At 34.6% G+C, this 26,987-nt stretch overlaps 1 protein-coding gene across 2 annotated transcripts in view; it reads left to right on the top strand.

The window, feature by feature from the left end:
* USP25 (ubiquitin specific peptidase 25) overlaps positions 1 to 26,987 on the top strand; it is a 122,334-nt gene that overhangs the window by 26,096 nt on the left and 69,251 nt on the right. For both annotated transcript variants that reach the window (XM_077765646.1, XM_077765645.1), the window contains exons 4-7: positions 849 to 1,011; positions 11,102 to 11,188; positions 20,608 to 20,745; positions 23,679 to 23,755. In XM_077765646.1, coding sequence (XP_077621772.1) covers positions 20,629 to 20,745; positions 23,679 to 23,755 — 194 coding nt within the window. In that variant the 5' untranslated portion in view covers positions 849 to 1,011; positions 11,102 to 11,188; positions 20,608 to 20,628. The remainder of the gene's footprint in view (positions 1 to 848; positions 1,012 to 11,101; positions 11,189 to 20,607; positions 20,746 to 23,678; positions 23,756 to 26,987) is intronic.

Genomic DNA, 26,987 nt, shown 5'->3' with positions numbered 1-26,987 from the left:
AAGACACTTTGAACCTTAGTTATGCTTATTTAGAGTAGTGAGTGACAGATTTGGAACAGGATGCTTGTTAGTTCATTTTGGGAATTAGGGTTTCCTTGCATGTTGCTGCATGCTTAGGAGCAAGAAAACCGTGATTAAGCAAAGTTGCATTATTCTTGCCATGTTTAGATGTATTTAAGATACTCTCTGGATAATCTTACTTTGAAGAGGTAAATCTTTTATTATTCTGATATGTATGTAGGTAAGCTTTTGGATGAAGAAATAAACACCTAACTATTCTCTTTATTTAGCTGTCAGAGTCATAGAACCCTAGAACTGAAAGGAACTCTAGAATTTAACTTAACTTTTTTTTTAAATAGAAACGGAAATTAATGGTCAAAGGAGTAAAAGTGCAGTTTGTTTAGGAATGTTTTCTTGATGGTTCAAACCAATTATTATTAAAAAACTAGTCATTATTTTATTTTATAAATATTTACTAGAGTGATTTCTTAGGAAATTTACATAGGTGCTATGTTCCTGGTGCTAAGCATCAAGTTTGTTGAAACATAATTAAACAATATATTTTGTTTTATAACACTGTCTTTTTGCATTTGAAATTTCCTTTTTCTCAGGAAAAAAGGCTGCATGTCTCTAGATCTGTTTGCCACTGCTGTGTTCTTAAAGTAAACTAACTTCTACTTCAGTAAAGTTAGTTTTTAATATTAATTTCCCAGATACATTATCCACAGCTTAAGTAAGTACATCCTTAGTTTGTGGTATGTTATTTCCTAGGTTACAGCACTAAATTAATAGTGTACTTTTCTTTTTTCTTTTTCTTTTTTTTAAATCATTTTCATCCATTGCTTAAGAGTTCTTGAAGCCAGTATAGCAGAAAATAAAGCCTGTTTAAAAAGGACGCCTACAGAAGTTTGGAGAGATTCTCGAAACCCTTACGATAGAAAAAGACAGGACAAAGTTCCTGTTGGACTGAAGAATGTTGGCAATACTTGCTGGTTTAGTGCTGTTATTCAGGTAAGGTTCTTCATGCAGATCTTACTTGGTGGACATGATAGCAATGGAAAGTGGGTTGGGGTGTGTTTCTTTTAAATTGTGTACTTTAAACATAAATGCAGACAAGTTTTTAATATGCCCTTCTGTCTAATGGACTAGTTTGTGGATTGTCATACTCCTGTCTCTTCTCTTGTCCTCACCCCAGTATGGAGCCTTAATAATAGAATAGTACCTATGCCTTTCACTTATTTGGAATTAATCTCCTCCCTCCCTATTGTTAGGAATTATTGTCAGAGTAGAAAGAGTGAAAAATATTTTGTATGTATTACTCTGCAAATCTTGAGAAGATAACCAAGATATGAAAGCAGAACTGTTACTTTTTGTTGTTCATCAAATCAGATTTATTGTATATGATGGAAGATATTATTCATAGGATTATGGTCATTTAAATTACTTATGTTCTTAATATAAAGAGACATTTTGTTTGAGGAGGGTATAGATTGACGTAAGTTTCAAAGCATATGATGTAAAGAGTAAGTATTGATAAATCAAGAGTAATGTATTTTTTTTTTTTAACTTGGAAGGCCCCTAATGAAATGTTTCTTGAGACCTTTATTCTAAAATGAAAAATACTTGTATTCAGTTATGCATCCTCTTCTCAATCTGGACAATTTTTTTTCTTTTTCTTTTGTAAATACTATTATCATAATTCTTTAGTATTCTCAGGTAGACATTGGTAATGTTATCCATCAGATTTCAAAACATGAAATTAAATGATCTCCTTAGAACAATCTATGAATAATAACATACTCTTAGTTTTTATTAACCCTTTAGGAAAATCTTTTGTTTATTTTCCTAATACAGTTGAATTGTAGCTTATTAGTATTCCTGATTAGTACTGTTTAAATCATTGTGTATGCCAATTTTTTATATTCAAAATATCTCTTCATTTTGTAGCTTTCCCAACCTGTATATGAAGGTATAAAATTTTATGTGACATTAAAGCAACTAACTAGTTGTTTAGTTCATTTTCTATAAGGTTGTTTATTGTGTTCTGTGATTTTAACATTTTTCTACTTGAGTGTTGTAATTTCCAACTGTCCCCTCTGCCCCCCTTTTTTTGCTTGGGTTATAATACCATATAGTTTGATTTGCTTTGGTTTTCTAGATTTATGTTTCTAAATTCTTTGGTATAGACTAGTTAGTAATATACTATATTGTTTGTTTTTCAGGCTATTAAAATGTTAAGGAATACCTAAATTAACGTAAATTTGTAATAATACTTTTGTTCCTATCATTGACTGTGCATTAATTATTCATGTACCTGACAGTAATATCTACAGTTTTATTAGAGTCTTTATGTATTGATTTACTTTACTTTGCGCTGTTAGTAAGAGTTTTTACATTTTATTGTTCAATCTAAGTTTTATAATTTAGACCTATTTAAAAATAAGAAGCATGGTTTGAAGGCTGTGATGTGAGTCTTCAAATATGCTTTGCTGCCTGTATTTGGACAAGTAGAGGCTATCACTGCACTTTAATGGCCAGTTAATGAGGCTCATTGATTAGATAGAAGCTTCTTTTAGAAATCTGTTAGAAGAAAGTACTTGCAAGTAATCAATATTTGTTAGTTAGGTGCTTTTTATTTCTCTACACCATAGTGTAAGAAAGGCCTGTTTGAGATGATGACTAAATTCATACTAATAGAAATGGGGATAACCACTTGCTGTTTTCACAGGATAAACATCTTTAGTATTTTAGTTCAAAAAATTTTTTAAATTTTTTAAAATTATTTTTGAGAGAGAAAGCAAGACAGAGAGACAGAGTGTGAGCAGAGGAAGGGCAGAGAGGGAGACACAGAATGAGACACAGAATCCAAAGCAGACTCCAGGCTCTGAGCTGTCAGCACAGAGCTCAGTGTAGAGCTAACTCAAGAACCACAAGATCATGACCTAAGTCAAAGTGGGATGCTTAACTGACTGAGCCACCCAGGCACCCCCAGAATTTTATTTTAAAAAGAGAAATTAAGCAGAGTGTTTTTATGCAGGCATCTGTTCTTCATTCATTGTGGAAATTAAAATTTTGATTCTTTAAACAGTAGATTTTAAGTTATATAGTAGTTCTTACATATTAAACTGATTGCACATGGAGGAGTAGCATCTTTAAATATTTTATTTTATTTAAGGTTATTTATTTTTGAGAGGGAGGAAGAGAGAGAGATTGAAAGAGAAAACACAAGTGGAGAGGGGCAGAGAGAGAGGGAGACAGAATCTGAAGCAGACTCTGGGCCCTGAGCTGTCAGTGCAAACCGATGCAAGGCTTGAACTCATGAACTGCGTGATCCTGACCTGAGCTGAAGTCAGACACTTAACTGACTGAACTGTCCAGCACCCCTTAGTTCAAATTTGAAACTGTTGTCCATCTATTTCTCCTCCAAGTGGTGTTTGCTGATCTTAGCTTTTGTTTTACTTTACTTTTATTTATTTATTTATTTTTGAGACATAGAGAGACAGAGCATAAGCAGGGGAGGGGCAAAGAGAGAGGGAGAGAGAGAGGGAGACACAGAATCTGAAACAGGTTCCAGACTCCAAGCTGCCAGCACAGAACCCGATGCAGGGCTCGAACCCGTGAACCGTGAGATCATGACCTGAGCTGAAGTCGGACGCTTAACCAACTGAGCCACCCAGGCGCCCCTTGTTTTACTTTTCAAATCTTTGGTGTTTTTTGGTGGGGAAGAGAATGGACTACAAAAAATTGCTTGTCATAATTAAAGTTTGAAGTAATTTTACTAATTTTTAAATATTACCTTAGATTAGTGACTATATAACTGGTAACATAGCCTTACCACACTCCTGACATAGGCTAACATAGGGTTCTTGGGATTATTGTTATTATATTATATTATTTTTTGCAAAATCTAGACACATAAAAGTGACTTCTAGCCTTGAAAAGTTTGGGTTATAATGAAGTATTAAGATTATTGGCTTTTGGGTGCGTGGGAATGAATGCATTACACTTTAGGTGTTGGAAAATTGTGGGTGGGAAGAAAAATTTGTCAAAAGACCAATTCAGGTTTTGTTTTGTTGTAATTTTAAAGTCCATTATCCTATTTTTATTTTGCTTTTTGTAAAATCTTTTATTTGTTTTCATTTTATGACATTATTTTTTAATTCCATAGATATCATCTAAAATGTAAAAGTTTATCATCATAAATGGAATTTTTCACCTATGAAAGGAAAGTTGGGCAGGAAATCTCTTGTTAGTGTTGGAAGTTTCTTATTGTATTTTCAACAGTGATTTGGAACTTGTTCAAACTATGATGTAAATGTACTGTAAAGTTTCACTTACAAAATTTTCTCAGGGGGATGGAATTTACTTAAGTTGGCAGGACTAGTGTGAAACAACTGGGACTTCTTTTCCTTGTAAGTATATCTGCCAATTATAGACATTTACTTGGATTATAAACCTCTAACTGCAGAATAGGTAGCAGGAATAGGCTAAAGAGGGTACAGCTTTGTTATTCTTTTAGGTACTGGGACCAATATTTTGGAGGAAAAGGGAAACAGTATCAGAAAGGGACTATAAACAAGGAGAAGTTGGTACAGAGGATGGTTTAAATCTTTTAGATGCTAGCAATATTAGCCTGACCATCCTAGATTGGGCATTAACTCCTTATCAATCAGGAGTATTTTTATTCTGGAACTTATATGTAAAAATGACTAATTGAGGCTATTTTTCTCCACTAGGGTATCAGTGAAATGAGGTAGTTATTTAGAGGTATATATTCTCCTCTCTTGCTAGTTTGGGGTATAATTCATGGATTCTCATGATGACTCTTGGTGCCTTTCCCATTTGGATGTCTCTGAGATGCTCAGAAGTAAGGTGCTCATACTTCTGTTTGCCTTGAACAGCCCCAGTTCACTTCTATTGTAGATACATTGATACGTATTAATAAGTCTTAAAACTCTATTTCACACTCAGAAGGGTTGTGAGTTGGAATATAAAGGATATGGTAACCTTCCTCATAAATCACGTAATTCCAGGTTGACTAAAATACAAGCATACTGAGGGCAGAGCACAGATTTTCTAGGTTATTGTTTTATAGCTGTATATAGACACTGTAGGTAGCACAGTGTCTAAGACATTGGAAGACCCCTTTAAGTAATTACTGAATGGGTGAATGAAAGAACCAAAAAGGAGCATATATTATATATGGTGGAATTGAAAACTTAAGATGCTTCCATCACCCAAATGATGAATGGGATCGAGAAAATGCTATAAGTTTTCAAAAAATGTTAGGACATCATTTAACATGTTTATTCACATTATTTGCTCATAACTCTTGAATTTTCATCAAAGAATAGAAGTACCTGGTTCAAAGAGAAAATAATAAATTCTCTAGCAATAAAAGACTTGTAATGAAAAACAATAGTAATCTGCCCCAAACCTCCCTACCTCATAGTCATGGTTCTTAAAGGCAACTACAACCAGTTCTAGTTTTTTTTCCTGTCATTTTTCTAAATGACATGCCGTCTCGCTGAGATAGATGAGGAATTAGCGGTCTCATTTCATGTACCTAGAATCGCCTTTCTTTTCATTCCCAGCGTAATTGTATAATAAGTTTAAAATAGTCAGTAGTCAGTGTTTACATTTTCTATGATTTTGTAAACATTACAGAGGTTTACCCAGAGTATCCCTTTGTAATTTTTTGTTTTCCTGGAGATGTCAGTTGCCCATTTTTTTCTTTCCAATTTTTATTTATTCTTAAAATTTGCTCTAACATCTCTGTTGTGGTTCTGTATGCACAACCATATTAACTCTATTTCTTTTCTTCTTTCTTTTTTCTTTTCTTTTCCTTTTCTTCTTCTCTTCTCTTCTCTTCTTTTCTCTTCTCTTCTCTTCTCTTCTCTTCTCTTCTCTTCTCTTCTCTTCTCTTCTCTTCTCCCTTTTCTCTTCTCTTTTCTTTCTTTCAATTTCTCTGTCTCAAGTCCAAGCTAGATTCTGATTCTTTATGTTTTAACCATGATTGCTAGCTTTCCAAAAAGAGGCCTAGAGAAAGGCAATTGTGGGAGGGTTGATTGGGGATCACTTTGCAGGTTTTTTACTTACTCTTCCTATTTGTAGCCCTGAATCTCATGCTCTCACACACACAGATACTATGATTTTTCTGAACCAAGTCCATTCAGTTCAGTTATATCCAAAGACAAGATTTCTTGTATCCCACAGAACGAAATGGTAATTGTCTGAGTCTTCTGTGTTTGGGAAGGACATAGAGATTTAATTGCTCTCTATACAGACTTTCACCTTTTAATCATATTATCTGTTTCCAGTCCATACCTTACTTTGAACTTACATGATACTGTTCCTTTTTTTCCCCCTAATCCACCAAGGAGAAGTGATCTTACTTTTCCTCAGTATCTTCGTTATACACAGTTTATATCGCTTTGCTTTCTTGTCATCACTCTTTGTTTTTCGTAAGTTATTTGAAGTCTCATCTCATTGGTTTCAAGAGTTTAGCCAAATTCTGTTTTAGCAAGTGATCTTCAAAATTTAGTTCTTAGCTTTGGACTGAATGAATGGATACTTGTTTTCAGGGTCCATCAATCACAAACACAGTAATGAAAATTATTCTTTCCCATCTTTTTTGAAGAAATAGGTTGACCAATATTATGTCATACTATTATGACTGTGGTTGAGGATATACAGTATTCATGACTTAAAAACGTTAATTTCTGTGATTTACTGTAATGATCACAGGTTCTACTTGTGTTTGTAGCTTATTAGGTTGTATTAGACCATTTACCTGGTCATATTTTGCTGGAACCCAACAAACCAAAAGAACATCAACAAAAAATCAACTATGTCACCTAACACTAAAGCAGTGAGGGATTTTGAGACTAGGCTCTGAAAGAACAGAATTTTTAGAGCAAGCTTTATATTTTGGGCTGATTTTATCCTTGAGAAAGTTCCAGAAGTGGCTGCTGAGTGGTTGGGGAGGTAAGCATAGTTTTATACAGACTTGGAGCATTAGTAAACACTTTAGACTTTCAGTTAAATTCTAGAGGGCTACAACCTTGGATTAGTGAGAACTGAGAATAAGCCAGGCTTCACAGTTTTTGTCTCCCAGCTTCATCTCAGAATTGTTTGGATTAAGTTGATCTGGGATTGCAAATGGCTCCATTTTTGGTGCCTGCCAGAAGCAAATGTGTAAATTGTATTAGAAAGTAGTATTATGTAGAACTTTGAATTTTCTCCACTTTTTCCACATAAAAATAAATGTTTAGTACTCAAGTCAGTTATAATCAGTCATGCCAGGAAATAAGGTATGTCCAAAAATTAAAATAACCAGCAATATGAAACCTGAAAATTAAATTGTTTGTTATAATAACTGTTAATATAATGAAGGAATTAAAAGCAAGATTGAGAATTTCAATAGAAAAGTAAAAACTATTATAAAAGCAAAATAGAAATTTTAGAACTGCAAAATATAATAAAGTTAATCAGTGGATGACTTTAGCAGTTTATTTGACACAACTGAAGAGAAAATTCGTCAACTGGACACTTGGTTTGAAGAACATTTTCAGACCGAAGCAGTAAAATACAGATAAGAGATATAAGAGATATTTTGGGCATGGTGAATAGTGTTAACATAGTATTTGGTTACAGAGGGAAAGTAAAAAGGGAATATAGAAAAAGTATTAATTGAAAAGATGACTGAGAATACTCCAAATTTGATGAATGAGATCAAGCCACAGATTCTGGAAACAACAGGAATCAAGTAGCATAAATAAAATAATACTGTGCCAAGGCACATAAAATTGAAAAACTATAGATGAAGAGAAAATCCTGAAAGTAACCAGGTGGAAAAGATATATACGGCATACCTTGGAGATACATGGGTTTTGTTCCACACAATTGCAATAAAATGAATATCGTAATAAAACAAGTCAAATGACTTTCTTAGTTTGTATAAAAGTTATGTTTATGGTATACTGTAGCCTATTCAGTATACAGTAGCATTACATTAAAAATAACAATGCGTATACCTTAATTAAAAATAATTTATTGCTGAAAAATACCGTTATCTGAGCTTTCAGTGAGTCATAATCTTTTTGGTAGTGGAGGGTCTTGTTTCAATATTGATGGCTACCTACAGATTAGGGTGGTGGTTGTTGAAGGTTAGGGTGGCCGTGGCAGTTTCTTAAACTAAGAAGGCAGTGAAATTTGCCCAGTTGAAAGCCACATCAACTGAATGAACACTTAGAAGCCACGGTAGCATTATTAATTGGCCTGATTTCAGTATTGTTGTATCCTAAGAAATAATGAGGCCTGAGGAGAGCTAGAAAGGTGGAGCAGTCATAACACATACAACATGATTGATTAAGCTTGCCATCTTTTGTGGGCATGATTTGCAGGGTAACATCCAAGATCACTGATTCTAGATCACCATAATAGATATAATAATGAAAATTTTAAAATATTGCAAGAATTACCAAAATGTGACACAAAAACACAAAATGAGTAAGTGCTGTTGGAAAAATGGTGCCAATAGATTTGCTTGACAAAGGGTTGCCAAACTTCTATTATAGAAAACATGGTATCTACAAAATGCATTGAGGTGAAGCATTAAAACAAGGTATGCCTGTATCACCTCTATAAGAAGCAAAACAAAGATTGACAGATGACTTCTGAACAGAAATGCTGTTTTTAAAGTGCTATAAAAAGTAACTGGCCATCTAGAATTCTGTAACTGGCAACAGTCTTACAAAATGAATCTTACAAAATCTTACAAAACGTCTTACAAAAATGAAGCCAAAACAAAAGCTGAAGTAATTCATCACCAACAGACCCACACCAAAAGAAATATAATTTTTCAGGAAGGTGTTCAGGAAGAAGGAAAATGTTCCCTAATGGGAGTTTAGAGTAAAGAAGTGAGATCGGGATTATCCTAATTTGTCATTATTCTTTCCTTTTTAAACTCCTCATAAAATAGTCTGTATTTTATCCTTTCTATCTCCTTTCTACAGTACTTCTTGCTGCCACTCTTCCATCACTCTACTGAAAAGGTGACTTCCCAGTTGCCAAATCCAGTGTTATTTTTCTTCCCTTATTGGATCTGGCAACGTTTGAGAGTATAGATGGTCCCCAACTTATCATGGTTCATTTTATGATTTTTTTAACTTACGATGGTACAGAAGCTATATATATATATTCAGTAGAAGTTGTACTCTAAATTTTGATCATTTCCTGGGCTAGCAGTATGCCGTACAATACTCTCTTGTGATGCTGGCTCCTAGTCAGCCTTGTGATCATGAGGGTAAACAACTGATAAACTTACAACATTCTTTACGCATACAACTGTTCTGTTGTTCTCTTTCAGTACAGTATTTAATAAATTACATCATTTATTCAACACTCTGTTATAAAATAGACTTTGTGTTAGATGATTTTGCCCACCTATATGCTAATGTAAGTGTTCAGAACACTTTTGAGGTAGGCTAGGCTAAGCTAAGGTGTTCAGTATGTTATGTGTATTAAATGCATTTTCAGCTTAATGATACTTTGAAGGTAGGGAGGGTTATCAAGATGTAACCTCATCATAAGTCAAGAAGATATGTATTGCTAGTCTTGTCCCTCTTGAAATTTGCTATTGATTCTTTGAAGTATTTCAGAATTTTCTGTGGTACCTTATTTTTCCATCTTCGTTGAGAAACCCCTGACCTAGGTATTTTTTAAGGCTCCACAATTACTCTGATACACAGCTATATTTGAAGGACATGCTTTCTTCTTTTTCTTTTCGCTTACATACTGCTTGGTTTCCATACTATTCTTATTTTGTCAGGGACTCAATATAGTTTATTCTCTGCTTCTTGTTCTCATGTTTGCATGTAGTGGGCGCTCCATAAATATTTATTAAATCAATGAATAAATGAATTACCTCATGTGTTTATATTGTTTAATGAAGAAATACTTCCAGATAACAAGATAACCAAAATATTTTCCTACAGTAACTGTTACCAGTTTTATGATTTTATCTTTCATATTGAGGTCTTTAAACCACATCTGTATCTATATATCTATATCTGACTTTGTTTCTTTATATATCGTGGGCCAGTTTTCCCAACACCTAACTCCTAAACAAAATCTTGTTTTATGATTGATTTGTGGTGCTATCTTTATGTTCTATCAAGTTGGCTCACACAAGTTAGCTAAGACCTCATGTATCATTGCCTCCTATACAGTGATTTTCAAAAGAAAGGAATGCATTTTACATTGTAATAACACTTGACACATACATGTGTGTATAAAATACGTACAATGAAAATTTTGTAAATAATACTCTGTGGCATATTTACTGTATGGCATGTTTTGATATTTCAACTGTATTTTATTTCATTTTTTTAAACAGGTGTCATGATGATGACAATATGTTACAAGCTACAGTTTAAAAAACAGTTCTAGGAAGCCTTTCCATGGACATCTTTCATATACTCTTATCCTCTGTCAGATCAATAGAATTGTATCCTGGAGTCAGATTTCTATTGTTCTGATTTCTTTCTTTCTTTCTTTCTTTCTTTCTTTCTTTCTTTCTTTCTTTCTTTCTTTCTTTCTTTCTTTCTTTCTAGACTGTGTGTCTTCTTGAACATAGAGATAATATATAATTTCTTTATGCCTCTATCACCTAGCCACTGGCCCATAAATTTATTAGGGTTCTAGTTTTGTGGAATTGATACCTGAAGATAACTCAGTGACTGTAACAGGTCTAAAAAGTTCTAGACTTAGAATTTGTGTATCATTTATTTTGAGGAAACTGCTTATTAAGCACATAAAGAAAGCTTTTAATAATACATAGTATGATTTTTTTGTGTTGTCCACATTTAATTTTCTGCTTTCCAGTACAGTAAATATTGTTAATCATCAAGAATAGTGTGTCAGTATATAAGAAGTTAGACATTTTCTCCGGGAGAAAATAGGTCTTGTGCTGGTGGCCACAATCCTGTGTATAAGTAGAATAGTTGTCAAAAATAAATCTCGTAGACCAATCACATTTTTATGGTTCTGTTAATAGAATTTTCCATCAGGTTATCTTAAATTGTTGTTCTTTTTATAGTCATTATTCAATCTTCTGGAATTTAGAAGATTAGTTCTGAATTACAAGCCTCCGTCAAATGCTCAAGATTTACCCCGAAACCAAAAGGTAAAATATGAAAGGTTTTTAAGCAGTGTGTGTGTGTGTGTGTGTGTGTGTGTGTGTGTGTGTGTGTGTTTGTATGTGTATGTCATTATATTCTTTTATCTGTGCTTGATTTTAGGGCAGTTTGTCTCATCAAGACTGAAACTTAATTTTGAATGTCAACCAGTTAATCTCAGTTACTACAGTAACTATCTATTCTTCATCAGTATATCTGAATTTTTCTTCATGTGTGTATGTCAGTAATATGCCAGTTTATTGTGTCACTTTAGTAATTGCTTTTCTCTCTCTCTCTTTTTTTTTAAAGTTCATTTATTTATTTTGGGCAGGGGTTGGGGGAGAGGAGCAGAGAAAGAGACTCTCAAGCAGACTCTGTGACGTCAGCACAGAGCCTGATGTGGGACCCAGTCCCATGAACTGTGAGATTATGACCTGAGCTGAAATCAAGAGTTGGATGCTTAACTGACTGAACCACGTAGCACCCCTGCTTTTTTCTTCTTTGGACTGTCAAATTTCAGAAACTTTATAAGTTTCAATATGTAATTCAAGGTTTTTCTTCAATTGCCTCTTCAATTACAATCATGTGGAAATAGGGGCGCCTGGGTGGCTTAGTCAGTTGGGCGTCCGACTTTCGCTTAGGTCATGATCTCGCGGTTCGTGGGTTCGAGCCCCGCGTCCGGCTCTGTGCTGACAGCCAGCTCAGAGCCTGGACCCTGTTTCAGAGTCTGTGACTCCCTCTCTCTCTGACCCTCCCCTGCCCACGCTCTCTCTCTCTCTCTCCTAGAAATAAATAAAAAACATTAAAAAAAAAACAACAACACAATTGTGTGGAAATAAAAATTTTTGTGTAGTGAGACCTTTAAAAGATTAGTTTTGCCCTGGCTGTCTTTGCAGTTCAAATCTATAACTTTTTTCTGTAAGTTAATATTGTTGGGCAATAAAAGGTGCCAGAGCACACAGATAATCAGGCTAGATTGCCTGGGTGCTCTGGCTGTGGATTTAGGGCTTGATCTGTCTGTTTAGTTTCCTTATCTGAAAGGTGTAAATAATAATAGTAATTATTTTATAGAGTGAAAATTAAATGAGATGAAACATACAAAGGGCTTAGAAGTGCATAGTACATGGGGCGCCTGGGTGGCTCAGCTGGTTAAGCGTCTGACTTTGGCTCAGGTCATGATCTCACGGTTTGTGGGTTCAAGCCCTGCGTCGGGCGCTGTGCTGACAGCCAGCTCAGAGTCTGGAGCTTGTTTCGGATTCTGTCTCCCTCTCTGTCTGACCCTCCCCTGCTCGTACTGTCTCTCTCTCTCTTTCTCTCAGAAGTAAATAAAACATTAAAAAAGTTTTAAAAAATTAAAAAAAAGTGCATAGTACATAGTAAGTACCTCAGATGATGTTGTTGTATTCATATTAGCTTTTCAAAGATAGGACTGATGCAGAAATTTATGCTAAATGTGAGAAATAAACTATGGAGGTAATACATGTGAGTATTTAGGGCTTTAAGGGTCTTGTCATAAAAAAATTATCGCCCTGAAGGGGACTGATGCAAAAAGGCAAAAAGAAGTTGAAGTATTAGGTTTCCATAAAGTATTGAAGTTTGTGTCACTTACTATTAGTATTAATGATACGTAATGGAATTTTTTTTTTTTTAATGTTTATTTTGAGAGAGAGAGAGCATGCGTGCATGTGAGTGAGCAGGGGAGGGAGACAGAGGGTCCCAAACAGGCTCTGTGCTGTCAGTGCAGAGCCTGATGCTGGGCTTGAACTCACAAACCGTGAGATCATGACCTGAGCTGAGACCAAGAGTTGGACACTTAACCAATTGAGCCACCCAGCTCCCTGTTTTTCTTTTAGTGTGTAATTTGAAAACCACTTGTTCTGCAAACATGAAACATTTATAATGCAAGCTAGTGGGAATATAATGATTTACAGCTAGCTTTTCAGGCTATAATCTTTGAGCAGTAAAGTATCAGTCTGGTAAACAAGCCTAAACAAGCCATTTTCAAAGAGAACCAAGATTACCTGACAACCCCACAGACCTCCAGAGAAATTAAGCAAAACTCCTTCACTCATTACAGTTTTTCCATGAAACTTTTTGGACTGTTGCTTCCCTTTATCACACCTTGTTAATAATCACAGTTCTCTCTTCTTCTTTTTCTTTTTTTAAGAGAATACTTTGGGTTTTTTTGTTTATTTTATTTATTATTTTGAAAGAGAGAGAGTGTTTGTGTGGCCTGCCAGCTGGGGAAGGGCAGAGGGAGAGAGAGAATCCCAAGTAGGCTCTCTACTGCCGGCGCAGAGCCCAGCATGGGGTTCCATCTTGTGAATTGAGAGATCATGACCTGAGCCAAAATTAAGAGTTGGGCACTTAACCGACTGAGCCACCCAGGTGCTGCCACAGCTCTTTCTTCTCATATCTCAGTTGAAGTATATTTATAATTTACATGACATTATTTGGAAATATTGCTTCCAATTAGGTATTTATACATATCTTGAGTTTTTCTCTTTTGTTTCTGGATTTTAATGCTTTAAAGAGTTTTAATTTATTTTATTCTTCAAAATGTTAAGACCCATGTTAGTGTTAGAGTCGTATTTAAAAATGATCATGCTTAGGTAGCAGAGCTAATTTTAAGATTGTTCAGCTGAGTACCAGGGAAATACATAAATCTTATCTTCACCTTTCTAGAGAAATTTGTTTTCTTTCAGTAAAAGGATCAGTATGTCCAGGTGTCCCTTTAGGTTAAGGAATTAAAAGGATCTCTACTTCCATTTTGAAAAAGACATTTATTTAGAAGAATTTTGTGCACTTTTTTAAGATTATTTCACAGAGATCCTCAATCGGTTAAGCGTCTGACTTATCTCAGGTCATGATCTAATGGCTTGTGAGATCAAGCCCCGCGTCAGCCTCTGCCGACAGCTCAGAGCCTGGAGCCTGCTTGAGACTCTGTGTTTCCTTCTCTCTCTCTCTCTCTCTGCCACTTCCCCACTCATGCTCTGTCTCTCTGTCTGAAAAATAAATAAGCTTTTAAAAAAATTTTAGAGATAATTTCACAAATGAGGTTATTCTTTTTTTTAAAGGTTATTATTTTTATTTATTTTGGGGGACAGATAGCAAGCAGAAGAGGGGCAAGGGAAGGAGAGAATCTCAAGCAAGCTCCATGCTGCCCCCACAGAGCTTGTTGTGGGGCTCAAACTCATAAACCCATGAGATCATGACCTGAGCTGAAGCCAAGAGTTCGATGCTTCACTGACTGAGCCACCCAGGCGCCGCTGAAGTTACTCTTTAATTTGGCATGGTAACATCAATACATACTATAACTTGACATCTCTAAAGCAAACCTGTGGAACTTATAGGTAGTTATCAGCCATTGATCAGCACTACACTCAGCTGAGGTGATCAAAAACACAGGTTTACTGACTGAGCTACCCCGGTGCCCCAGTGTACTGTTTGTTATTTTAATGTCTAGAACTGTGAGGTACTGGAAGTTTAAAGATGGATTCCCACTGTAAACATCTCACCCCTCCCCACTCCCATTCGTAATGTGTTTTTAAAAAAATTTTTTTAAAACATTTATTTATTTATTTTTGAGACAGAGACAGAACATGAGCAGGGGAGGGAGGGAGACACAGAATCCAAAACAGGCTCTGAGATGTCAGCACAGAGCCCGATGTGGGGCTTGAACCCACGAACCGTGAGATCATGACCTGAGCCGAAGTCAGAAGCCTAACCCACTGAGCTACCCAGGCGCCCCTCGTAATGTGTTTTTTACTTAAACAGTCATCAACTGATGACAAAACATGTTAAATGTTGAGAAAACAGAAATACATAGTTCATAATAGAGGTAATCTTCATATAAATAGCTAAAACCTTATTACTCATAAGGTATGATTAAGGTCTTGTTTAAGGGTGAATATTTTCAAATAAACAATATTTTCACACTTTTGTACTACTCAGAGATAAGAGGCATATGAGCATGGAATGTGTTTAATTGAATTATGTTTGGCAAACACCTGAAGGAATTTGAATTTTACAAATGACAGAGTCGTTCTGGAATTTCTGTCTTTAGTTATGAATAAAATAATAAGATTGGATTTACAGGTTTCAGTAAATTTTAAAGGATTCAAAGCATACAAAATATATTTTCTAACTACAATGGAATAAAGATGGAATTTGAGAATGGAAAGATATTTAGAAAATCTCCCTTATTGTGGGAAATAAACCTTTAAGTAATATACCTTTAAACAACCCAAGGACAAGGAACAAATTAGAAGTGAAATTTCAGAATATTTTAAGTGATAAAAATTAAAAATGGCATACCAAAATTAGAAGGATGTAGCTAAGGTAGAGGTTAGTGGAAAATACATGAACTAAACACATTAGAAGTTAAGAATAGTTTCAAATTTATGACATCAGCTTGCACATCAAGAAATTAGAAAAAAGAGCACATAGTATTTGAAAGTAGAAGAAAGGAAATCATAAAGGTAAGAGCTAAATTACTGAAATAGAAATGAAACTGAAATAGTGGAGAAAATTAATGGAGCCAAAAGCTGCTTCTTAGGATCAATAAAATGAATTTCTAGGTAGTCTGAACAAAAAAAAAAAGAGAGATAGAAGAAACAAATTGCCAGTATAACAAATGAAGGAGAGGGGTACATCACGACAAATTCTCTAGAGAATAAGAGTAGTGGAATATTCTAAGCAGACAAATACCTTGAAAGCCACAAACTACTGAAGCTCACTGATGGAAAAACAGATAACCTAAGTTATATTACATTAAAGAAATTGAAATTTTAGTTAATCTACTCATCAAAAAATTCAACAGTGAAGTAGCTTGCTGGTGAATTATACCAAACATTTAAGAAAGAAATAATACAGTTCTCTACATGTTTTTCCAGAAAATTGAAGAAGAGTTTAACTTCCCAATTCATTCCATGAGCCCAACATTACTGTGAAGCCAAAAAAAAAGATACGTTTTATTTTTTTAATTTTTAAATAGAAAAAGATATTTCAAGAACAGAACACTAATGACCAATATTCTTCATGAATATAGAAGCAAAATGTTGTAGCAGATATTTGACAGATTGAATATTGAAATATCTATAAAGGATACTACTTCATTGGCAACTGGGGTTTATGTAGAACTGCAAGATGGGTTTAGTATTCAACAATAAGTCTAATTCGTTATAGTAACAAACTAAAGAAGAAAACCATATAATCACCTCAGTAGATAAAGAATTTGACAAAAGCTAATGTACCTAAAATCTCTCAGAAACTAAAATTGAAAGACGCTTTTTTTTTATCTTGATAAAGATCATTTATGAAAAGTCTACAACTAACATAATACTTAAGTGAAACACTGAATGCTTTGCACTAAAAATCAGGAACAAGCAAGGATGTCAGGCCTCACCACTTCTGTTAAATGGTAGGCTGGAGTTCTTAACCAGTGCTATAAAGCAAGAAAAGGAAATAAACATGAAGATTAGAAGGGAAGAAATAAAGCTGTGTTTGTGTAAATGACTTGGTTGTCTATGTAGAAAATACTAAGTACTGTACAAAATATAATAAAAGGTGCTAGAACCAAGAAATGGATTCAGCAAGGTTACATGATATGAGACAAAGTTAATTGTATTTAGGGGCACCTGGGTGGCTCAGTCAATTAAGCGTTGGACTCTTCAGCTCAGGTCATGATCTCATGGTTCATGAGTTCGAGTCCTGTCTTGGGCACTACACTGACAGCGCCTTTTGGGGTTCTGTCTCCCTCTCTCTTCCCCTTCCCCTCTTCTTCTTTACCTCTCTCTCAAACTTTAATTTTTTTAATGTTTATTTATTTTTGAGAGAGAAAGAGACAGAGTGTGAGTAGGGCAGGTGCAGAGAAGGAAGGGGACAAAGAAATGGAAGTAAGCTCCAGGCTCCCAGCTGTCAGCACAGAGCCTGATGTGGGACTTGAACTCATGAACTGTGAGATCATGAATGGAGCCGAAATTGGACACTTTACCAACTGAGCCATCTAGGTGCCCCTTAAATTAAACTTAAAAAAATTAATTATATTTCTAAATAAAGTGGGAAATTTAAATTAAAAAATACTTATATACAATAGCATAAAATGTGGACTATTAGGGGTAAAGTGGATGAAAGATACTTACAGAAAACCGCAAAATTTTCCTGAGAGATATTAAAGAGGGAGACATGTTTAAAGATCAGTGGATTCAGTATTTTTATATCATGTATCCCCAGTTTAATCCACAGATTCAGTGCAATCACAATCACAATCCTAGCAGGCTTTTTCATAGTTATTGATAAATTGATATAACATTTACATGGAAAATCAAACTACTAGAATAGCCATAGTAGTTTTAAAAAGAAAGACGTTGGAGAATCAACTCTCAGGCATTCTTTTTGGTGAAAAGATAGTGTAGTCATACAGATCAGTGGAACAGAATAGAATCCAGAAATAGACCTCATATAGGGTGAGTTGATTTTAATCAAAATTGACAAAAAATTCAGTAGGCAAAGGAAAATCTTTTAAACTACTGGTATCATAGACAGAAGGATAATCCTCAGCTTTTACAGAACATATCTTTTTCAAATATATGAAAAAATTTCATAATGAAAAGAATACTAAAATTATAAAACATCTTGACAAGGACATAAGAGAAAATTTAAGTGTCTTAGGTTAAGAAAAGATTTCTTAAGTGAGAAAAAACAAGGACACAAATCATAAAAGAAAAAAATTGATTAATTGGACTGCATCAAAATTAAAAATTTGTAATCTGAAAAATTTATACAAAATTTATACAAAAAAAGTCACAACTGGGAACAAGTATTAGCAAAACATGTATCAGATAAAGGAATTGTATCTAGAATATACAGAACTTGCATAACTCAGTAGTAAAATAACCTATTACTGTTCTGGGAAAAATATTTGAACAGACACTTCACCAAAAATGATCTACAGACTGTAAATAACTACATGACATTATGTAGTTATTAGGTGCTTGACGTTATGTCATGAGAAAATACAAATTAAAATTAGAGGTACCATTTTGTACCCACTGGAAGAACTAGTTAAAAATGTAACCCATATCCAAATGATGTAGAATGTGGATCTAGACTCTCATTACACTGTCAGTGGGAATATAATATAGTATAACCTTTCTGCAAAAACAGTTCGGTTGTTTCTTGAAAAAAAAATTCTACATACAACCTAAGCTCTCTCCAGGTTTTTACTCAAGAGAAATGAAAACATGCGTCCACACAAAGACATGAACAGTAATAGCACAGCAGCTGGACTAGGTCACTGGATAAAGAAGTGTGGGATATTCATACAATAGAATACAGTAAAAGAGCAGTAAAAGAGAATGGATCATTAACATACACAGTTTTGAGGATGAAGCCTCAAATAATTACTTCTGTTGTAAGAAACCAGACTAGAATGAGTTCACAGGGTATGATCTGATTTTTGTAAATTTCTAGAAAATGTAAAGTGACCATGGTTGTCTTGGGATGATCAGGGAAAGGGAGTAAAGGTTGAAGAAACTTGTGGGAGTGATGGATAGGTACATTATCTGGGCTCTGGTGATGCTTTCATGATGTGTACATGTCTGAAACTCAGCAAGGTGTGTACTTTATAATGTACAGTATACTGTACATCATTTCTACCTTGGTACATTTTTTTTAAAAAGACTAAGAATAGTTTGAACAGTTTATGCATATGGTGATATTTTTGTATTTAGCCAAATTTAGTAGCTGTACTTAACATCATTTACAATTTTGCCTTTTGAAATTCAAAAAGTATTTTCTAGCCACAGAAATTGACTGAGAGTAAAAATGTTTAAATATATTATTTTACTTTTCCAATATTCTTCTCAGCAGAAAATCACTAAATTTTCAAAAGCCCATTTATTTCATCCTTGTTCTTAGCAAGGAATGTCTCAAAAAACTGCATTGACTTCGATTTGGTCATAAAAGAAAGAAAATGATCTCAGAAAATTAATGGTATTTTGGAAATTATTTTGTGAATTAAAATTGTACTTATACTTTTAAAACCTATCTATATAAGGCTTTTGAGGGGGAGTAGAAAGTACAACAGAAAAATTATAGATTGGTTTTCTTTCATTTAAAACTTTTGCATTTAATCTTTATCATTGATGATGGAATTTATTATACTTCCATAAAATCCATGTTTTCCATAACTTAGCATTTTCATTCAGACAATGCACTTTGTGTTTGCTATAATGGTATATTGTTTTTGGATCAAATGACAAGTATTTGGAGCCAAATGTTTTATTCTTTCACACCTGTTTTTTAGGACTGTTTTTTTAAATGCATTCTAGGAACACTATTTCTACGTTGATTATATTATTCTGGAAGCACTATACATATACACATACACACACACATACACACACACACACATATTCCTACAGTTTTATAATGGTGAGAACACCAACCATATACACTTGGAAAATTTTTCTCACATTTCAATGAAATAGATAAGTTATGTGTTGAAATTGTTATTGCAAGAGCTAACTATAGTAAGAACTGCTTGTTTGATTTGTTATCATAAATTATTTCACTGAGATATGTGAATTACATTCTTTAAAGACATTTCCTTCTTGTTTTAAAATAAGTTGTTTGTAATTGATTATATTGGATTGTTTTTGTTTTTTCTGGAGGGTTTGTTTCAACCAAATGAGAGGAATTGAATGCCTACTTTGTGTAGTAGAAAGTTGTGGAAGAAATCTAGAAGTTCTTGTTTTTGAGAAGCTTACAGTGTATTGACACACAAAAGCTAAGATTTCAAAGGAACTCTAGAAGGGTGATACATTAGTCTAATATTAGGAACTACTCTAATTACTTATTAGATTCATATTGTCTGATTATTAGAATCATCACAGGACAGTGGCAGTTGGTAATTCATTGCTGATTGAAGGACATTCCTTTTAGTAGATGTGGAGTTTGAAGGAATCATTGACTTGAGGGGGTCTGGGAAGGCTTCATGGAAGAGGAGGGATCTTTGTTTAAATGGGGTTATTGAGGAAAAGTACTTAAATAGTGCCTGGCACGAAGTTAGCACTCATTGAACATTGGCTGTTGTTATTGCTGTCCCTAGCAGCTGGGCCTTGCTGAATGGAAAGGATTATAATAAATAGACTTGAATGAGGAGGATATTCTTGGCTTGGTAATAACATGATTAGCTATGAAAATGTAGCATTTGTGCTAAAATTGTGAGCTAAGCCTGTGTCCTCTGCTGTTTTTGTGCTGTACTCCGTTGACTCTCCTAGATCACAACAGTCTTCTTTAATTATGATGTAGGAGTGCTGGACTCCTCCCTAACTGATATTAGTTATGTTTTTTGAATTTTAAAATGAATATCTTTTACCAGTAAAGATTAATCTTCACTTAAGGTTTTTTTCACCTCCAATAGGAGCATCGGAATTTGCCTTTTATGCGTGAGCTGCGGTATCTATTTGCACTTCTTGTTGGTACTAAAAGGAAATATGTTGATCCATCAAGAGCAGTTGAAATTCTTAAGGATGCTTTCAAATCAAATGACTCCCAGCAGGTAGCTGTTTTCTACTTACTTATTTATTAACCATTTGTATTTTATTTAATCTGACTGTTCCTTAAGCAGTTTTTTCATAGATACATGACAATTGAAGACGTTGTTATTCATCTTTATTAAAAATAACTTATAGCCATTTGAAACATTGCTTATTTGTAAGGTTTACTTTTAAATTAAGGAAAAAAGTAACAGTGATCTTGAAAAGTCTTAAGAGAAATGAAGCTGTGATTTATAGTTTGATTGAAATTAATAAGTGAACATGGGTAAAATTAAGAATGTTCACAAATGTGTATCTATAAATCTTTATAAATGTGTGACAATCCAGTGCCAGTATAGTATACATGCTTTAGATCTGTTTTGTTTTTATGGCAAAGATATGAAAAAGGTGCACACATCAGGATTTGCTCTTGTTGTTTTTGGTTGGTCTGGTTTTTTAAAAAATTTCTAACGAAGTTCCAGTGCTGGTAGGTTTAATGTCTTACTCTTATCTGTTATAATAACACGTAACATAGTCAGATATTCTTTAAAATGATCTCAAACCCCCATTTTAGGATACTCCTGGTTCTATGTGTCTTCTGTTTTTTGTAGCACTATTTAGTTATATTCTCTAATAGTTTGGGGCGTAAAATTAAATTTAAAAAGTCACTTCTATTTCCTGACATTTTCTTATGGAATTGCTTTTTCTATGTCTTTTTCTTGGTTACTCTCTTTGGTGTTGAAGCTTTCTACATATGAACAGTTTGGTTATCTTTTCATATTTAAAAATGAGGCTGCACAAACCTATTGGGAGCCTTATATATGTACACAGTAGACTTTTTAGTTTTGTTAGAGTGTACAGGGAGACCACCAGCTGTTATTAGGCTGTTACAGATTCGAATGCTACAATGTGAATGCCGTTGCTTTAGGCTACAAGTGTAGACTAAGTAGGTTTTCTCATTATTAATTCTTTTTGTCTGGAGGTCTCTTAGAGTAGTTGCACATTAATTCAGGTTGATACAGGTTTGATTCTCTTCTACTCACACTTAAATATGAAACACATTAGTACAGTGGAATAAATTCATGAGTGAAGTAAACGTCATTACTTTTTTAAAAAGTGAATTCATAGTTAACATTTCATAGTCTTCCTAAATATATCATGTTTTGGAGTATGTAAGAGTCTTGTGGGATACCCTTTGGTATATAAAACTGTCGATTTTAATCACACCTACAATTGTTATAGTTTAAAATTAAAATTTGTGGTAAAGGCCTCATCTTTTTTCATGAAAGCAGGTAGAATTCTTTTGTAAATATTGATTTCAGATCGACTGCTTAAAAAAGGATTGATTTATTCTGAATAGTATTGTGATAAGAAGGAAATGTTTATATTTCTTGTCAGATATAACCTTGCAAGGTAAATAAATTACAGAATTTTAAGGTTAGGGAAAGTTGTTTTAAGGTGTTCTATTAGTTTGTGGGGCAGCTATAACAGATTACCATAAATCAAGTGACTTTGAAGCAATTGAAAATTATTCTCTTACAGTGCCAGGGGCCAGAAGTCTAAATTAGAGGTGGTGGCAGAGCCATGGTCCCTCCTGTGGCCCTAAGGGAGACTCCTTCTTGCCTTAACCATCTGCTGGCGGCTTGTGGTGTTCCTTGCTTGTGGTGGCATAGCTCTCATCTCTGTTACATGGCCTTTTCTCCTATGTGTCTTTGTGTCTGCTGCTTTTCTGTTTCTTGTAAGAATACCTATCCATTGGATTTAGGGCCCACCCTAATCAAGGTTGATCTCGTGTTGAGATTTACCTTAATTATATCTGCAAATAACCATATTCTAAATAAGATTCCATTCTGAGTTTCCAGGTGGACATACATATTGGTGGGCACTATTTAACCCACTCCAGTTGGTATGGATGTTTATAACTGGATTTTTGTGCCGAGTTAGTTGTCTCTAACTATTTGGCTTTGGAACAATTTACTTAAGTTTTCTTAGATCCTAGTTTCAACATTCTAAAGGTGAATAGATAGACCCAGATGCTCTTCAGAAAACTTCTAGCAGAAAAAAATATATAATAGTAAATTTGTTTAATACTTGGGGCTCTTGATAAATAAAGGCAGAGTTCCTGCACTGGTTCATCTGTCGTTGATTGAGCAGACTTAGTAGGGTTAGTTTATTTTTTTCTCCCTAGGTTCTAGATGAACCTATTTTCTGCATTCTACCTCACATTATTGAAAGGATTATGGTAGTTGATGAGTAAAACTGCTACTGTCTATTCCTATTATTCCATGTTAGGGGAAATAGGAGTGAAAGAAGGGATGGTAACAGGTGAGGTTTGTGCTAGTTTTGAACGGAGAATTCATTCAGGAGAAGTTCATGAGATGGAGGACTTGAAACAGGAAGTTGGTGATTGATTGGACTAAACCTGTCCAAGTTGCCATATATTAGTAAAAGTGGATGTGGCTTAAAAAGTTATGTGTAAAAGTTGAATTAAAAAAATTAATTGTCGAAGAGCACATATTCCAAGAGAGAAGCCAGTAACTATATAAGAACTCTTTGTTAATGTGGGTCCTTCATTTTATAATGATTCATTAGAGGACTCTTTTGGGGGGTGATAATTGTTTTTAAAAATCTCATTTGCAAATTAGAATTTATATATATATGTATATGTGTATAGTATTATATATATTATATATAACATATAATACATGTGTGTACTTTTTCCCATAGTGAACCCTAATCACTGTGATTTTCAACATAATGCTGATTTTTCTCAGATATTAGTTTTATTCTCTGGTTAGATTATAAATATTTCCTGTATTTGATGTAAAACATTTCATATGATACTTTTGGGAAGATCCAATAATTTTATATTTGATATGACTGGCTGTAAGTTTTATGTTGTAGTATTTAGTATTTTTATTAGTAGGCTCAACAAGACCTTTTTTTCTTTCCACAGCAAGATGTGAGTGAGTTTACACACAAATTATTAGATTGGTTAGAAGATGCCTTCCAAATGAAAGCTGAAGAAGAGACGTAAGTTACCGTAAAATTTAGTGATGGGATTTTAGGAGATTGATAAATAATGCTCATTTTTTCCCTTTTATGTATCAGTGTTTATGGAGAAATAGGAAGATGAGATAGATATGTGGGTACCCAGAATATTGATAAGTTGTTTCGGATTTGTGGCCAAAGCGCTGGGTAGCTTTAGATTTATATTGTAAGATTACAATCCAGCCAGAAAGCTCTAAAAAGCAGCTCCTGAGAGAGCTAATCCCACATGCCCTGTTCTTTTTCTTGGATTTGACAGTCTCTTTTCATGAAGAGGAATGGGTTAGTGGTGGGAAGAGATAGCAGGAGTGTTACTTCAAATGGAATCCTATTACATGAAATCATGAGGACAAGGATATGAAGTTCCTCCTTGACATTCTCTAGCTTTTTATTTTCTGCTCATCAGGTTGAACCATTAAGATTTTGGTTATTTAAGAAATCTACACACTTTCAGGATGGTCCTACTCCCGTTCCTGTGAGACCACTCTCTTAAAACCAACCACTGGTTCCTTTGTGTGTCTTCATGAAACATCAGTGAACCATTTAGGATTTGCCACCACAGGTTCTGATGTGATCCTACAAGATGAAGTACATAAATTAACACCTAGAAGACAGGTAGAACTTGAAGGCTGAAAATTCTCGCCCTTCTCTTTTTTTCTTATTTTTAAATTATGGCCAGCTTTACTGTTCAGTATAAGCAATTATAACAGGTCTGCAATGAGACTAAATTAAAGTAAGAAAATTTCTACGTATACAATGTTAGCCAAGAAGACATGCCTCCAAACTTTAATATAGACTTCCCTCTTGCATCCTTCAGTTCCCAGGGGGAAAAGTAAGTTCCCGTATTATATTCTCTTGGTCTTTGAATGTAAAGTCCAAAGAAATTTTATACTTAAAAATCAGATTTTTTTCCCCTTTGTGGTTGCAATCTAACAAAAAATAAAAGTCGCCTCCGAGTTTCTAAGTTTGTTCAGCCTAAGCTACAAGCATGTTATTTCTGTGCCTGAATAGCGCTGAGGTTCTGCAGCTGTAGCTGGGGCCCTCTTACCGGGTGTGTATAGATCCTTCAGTCTTTCAGATGTTCACTTTCATATGCTTGATTTTAGCTTTCAGAGGGTTATTATGACACACATGATTAACACTGAATGGTCTCTTACCATTGAAATTTTGAGACAAAGGCTAAGCTTCAACCCTTTAGCTCTCAGTTCACCTATATAATATTCTTGAAACTTTGTGCAATCCAGACTCAAGTTGTTCCCAGAGGCAGTAGCAGAAATTTAGGATATGTTGTAAACAGGATATCATTGGTTTTAATTCTGCCAGGATGCCTGTTATTGAGGGCCACTTGCTTGCAGACAGCTATGTCTTGTGAATATAAATGGAAGTGGGAGAAATCTCTGAAGAGAGAAATTATGGTGCTAAGTCTATAGTATTTGAAGAAAAAAATTCTGGTTTTGATAAATTTAACTCAGAATGGGGCATTTGAAAGCTGCTTCCTTCTTGGCATGTTTAGAAGTTTACGATGCTGACAGGTCTGGTCCTCAGGTTCTCTTCTTTCCTGTCTACCAAAAGTCTTAGTTGCATTTTCCTTGTGAGCTTCATTCAGCTTATGGCTCCAAGTGATACATTGGTGACTTACTTTTGTGCTACAGTGGTGGTGCCTGTTGCCTTTTGGTATGGAATAGCTTAGGCTTCTGAAACCTGCCTCTTAGGTTAGTTTCTTTCTTCTCTTCATGTTAGTTTCTTTCTGTTAGTTTCATCTGGAAAATCTCTGTCTGCATCAGATTCTTGAAATGAATCTGCTGTTGATGCACCTGAAACCTGAGTCCCAGCATCTTACACTCTTTCCTCAGCTTTTGAATGTTCAAGACCTGTGTATATTTCTTTCGGCTGCATCTTTTTCTGGGTGACTCATGCCTCTAAAGTTCACACACTTGTGTATTTTATTCTTTTTTTAGGAAGATTTGGCTGGATTTTTAACAGTTTAACCTGCTTTTTAGACTGTATCACATGCAGAGCCAGCCCTGTTTGATGGAAGAGTGTCTTTTCTTCCTATTCTTTGGGTTTGTCTTCTGGCCTTCACATTTGTTTTTCTTCTAATTTACTCCTCTGATATTGTCTTGATAGGTCCCTCATAATGAGAGTTAGTGGACCCTGACCCATGAGAGTTGTCAACCCTGGTTTCTCTCAGAGACAGCTCATGTCCCTTGTATCTTTCCGTAGAGCTCTAATACCAGAAATTCACAGGGGATGTTTCCTCAGAGCGTGAACAGTATCTGTATCCTCAGTCTGTGATAGTGGAGTCTCTGAAGTTCTCTCAGTAATTCTTTGAATTTTGAATTTTTGAAATCCCTAATTCCTCCTCTCAAACCTATCCAGATTTTCTAAAAGCACTTCATTTAGTTTATCCTATACAGGACCCCCAACTGCTTTTTCTTGGTAGCCATAGAAGAGTGCCTAAATCCTTGTTCCTTCTGAGTGGGCCATTTTATCCTGATTTTGGAGATCTTGCTTATTATTTATTTATTTGTTAATTTTCTTTGGCTTCTAGTCATCTTTTTTGATCTAGTAACTAACAGATTATTTCCCCTTTTTCTAAAAACCGTTTTAAAAGCAGCTGAAACATTTCCATTCCAGTTCATCTGAAATCTTAAAGTTTAATTTGAAATATGTTCTCCATGTTCATTTTCCCATAGTTTTCTATCTGTTCTTAACTGTTTGTGGAGCTAAAACTGTTTCTGAATCTCTGTGCTCTCTCTGTGTAAAATAGAGCTTCCTCGTTGGTGTGGCATGGCGAGCTATATATGGGTGTGTGGAGATATTGATCCTATTTCTGTGACTATGAGAAAATATGTCTTCTTACCTTAGAGTCCTCTGCATATATTATATATATACCAAAGGTGTTAAAAAGATTGGGAAGCCGTGACTCTGTCACCTGTCCTAGACCTTTGAACTCCTTGTGTGCCAACCTAATTCCCAAGGTTAAGATGTCCCTGATATAGATTTTCTGTAGTGATTTCTTTTGGCTTTGTTATTTGTGTCAGTCTATCTTTATTACTGCTTTTATGCACGTGGTGGGTCTCTCTCATTTTTATTATAGTAGCTTCATGTCTTTTTAATTGCTCTTCACTTGTGTTCCTTAATTTGCTGTTGGCATAACCAGTCTAGGCCCCTGAGATTCATAGTTTAAATGCAGGGCAAAGAGGGACGCCTGGGT

This window comes from Crocuta crocuta, unplaced genomic scaffold (genome assembly GCF_008692635.1).
Source record: "Crocuta crocuta isolate KB4526 unplaced genomic scaffold, BGI_CrCroc_1.0 scaffold174, whole genome shotgun sequence".
Classification (NCBI taxonomy): Eukaryota; Metazoa; Chordata; class Mammalia; order Carnivora; family Hyaenidae; genus Crocuta; species Crocuta crocuta.
This window is presented reverse-complemented; position numbering and strand designations above follow the sequence as displayed.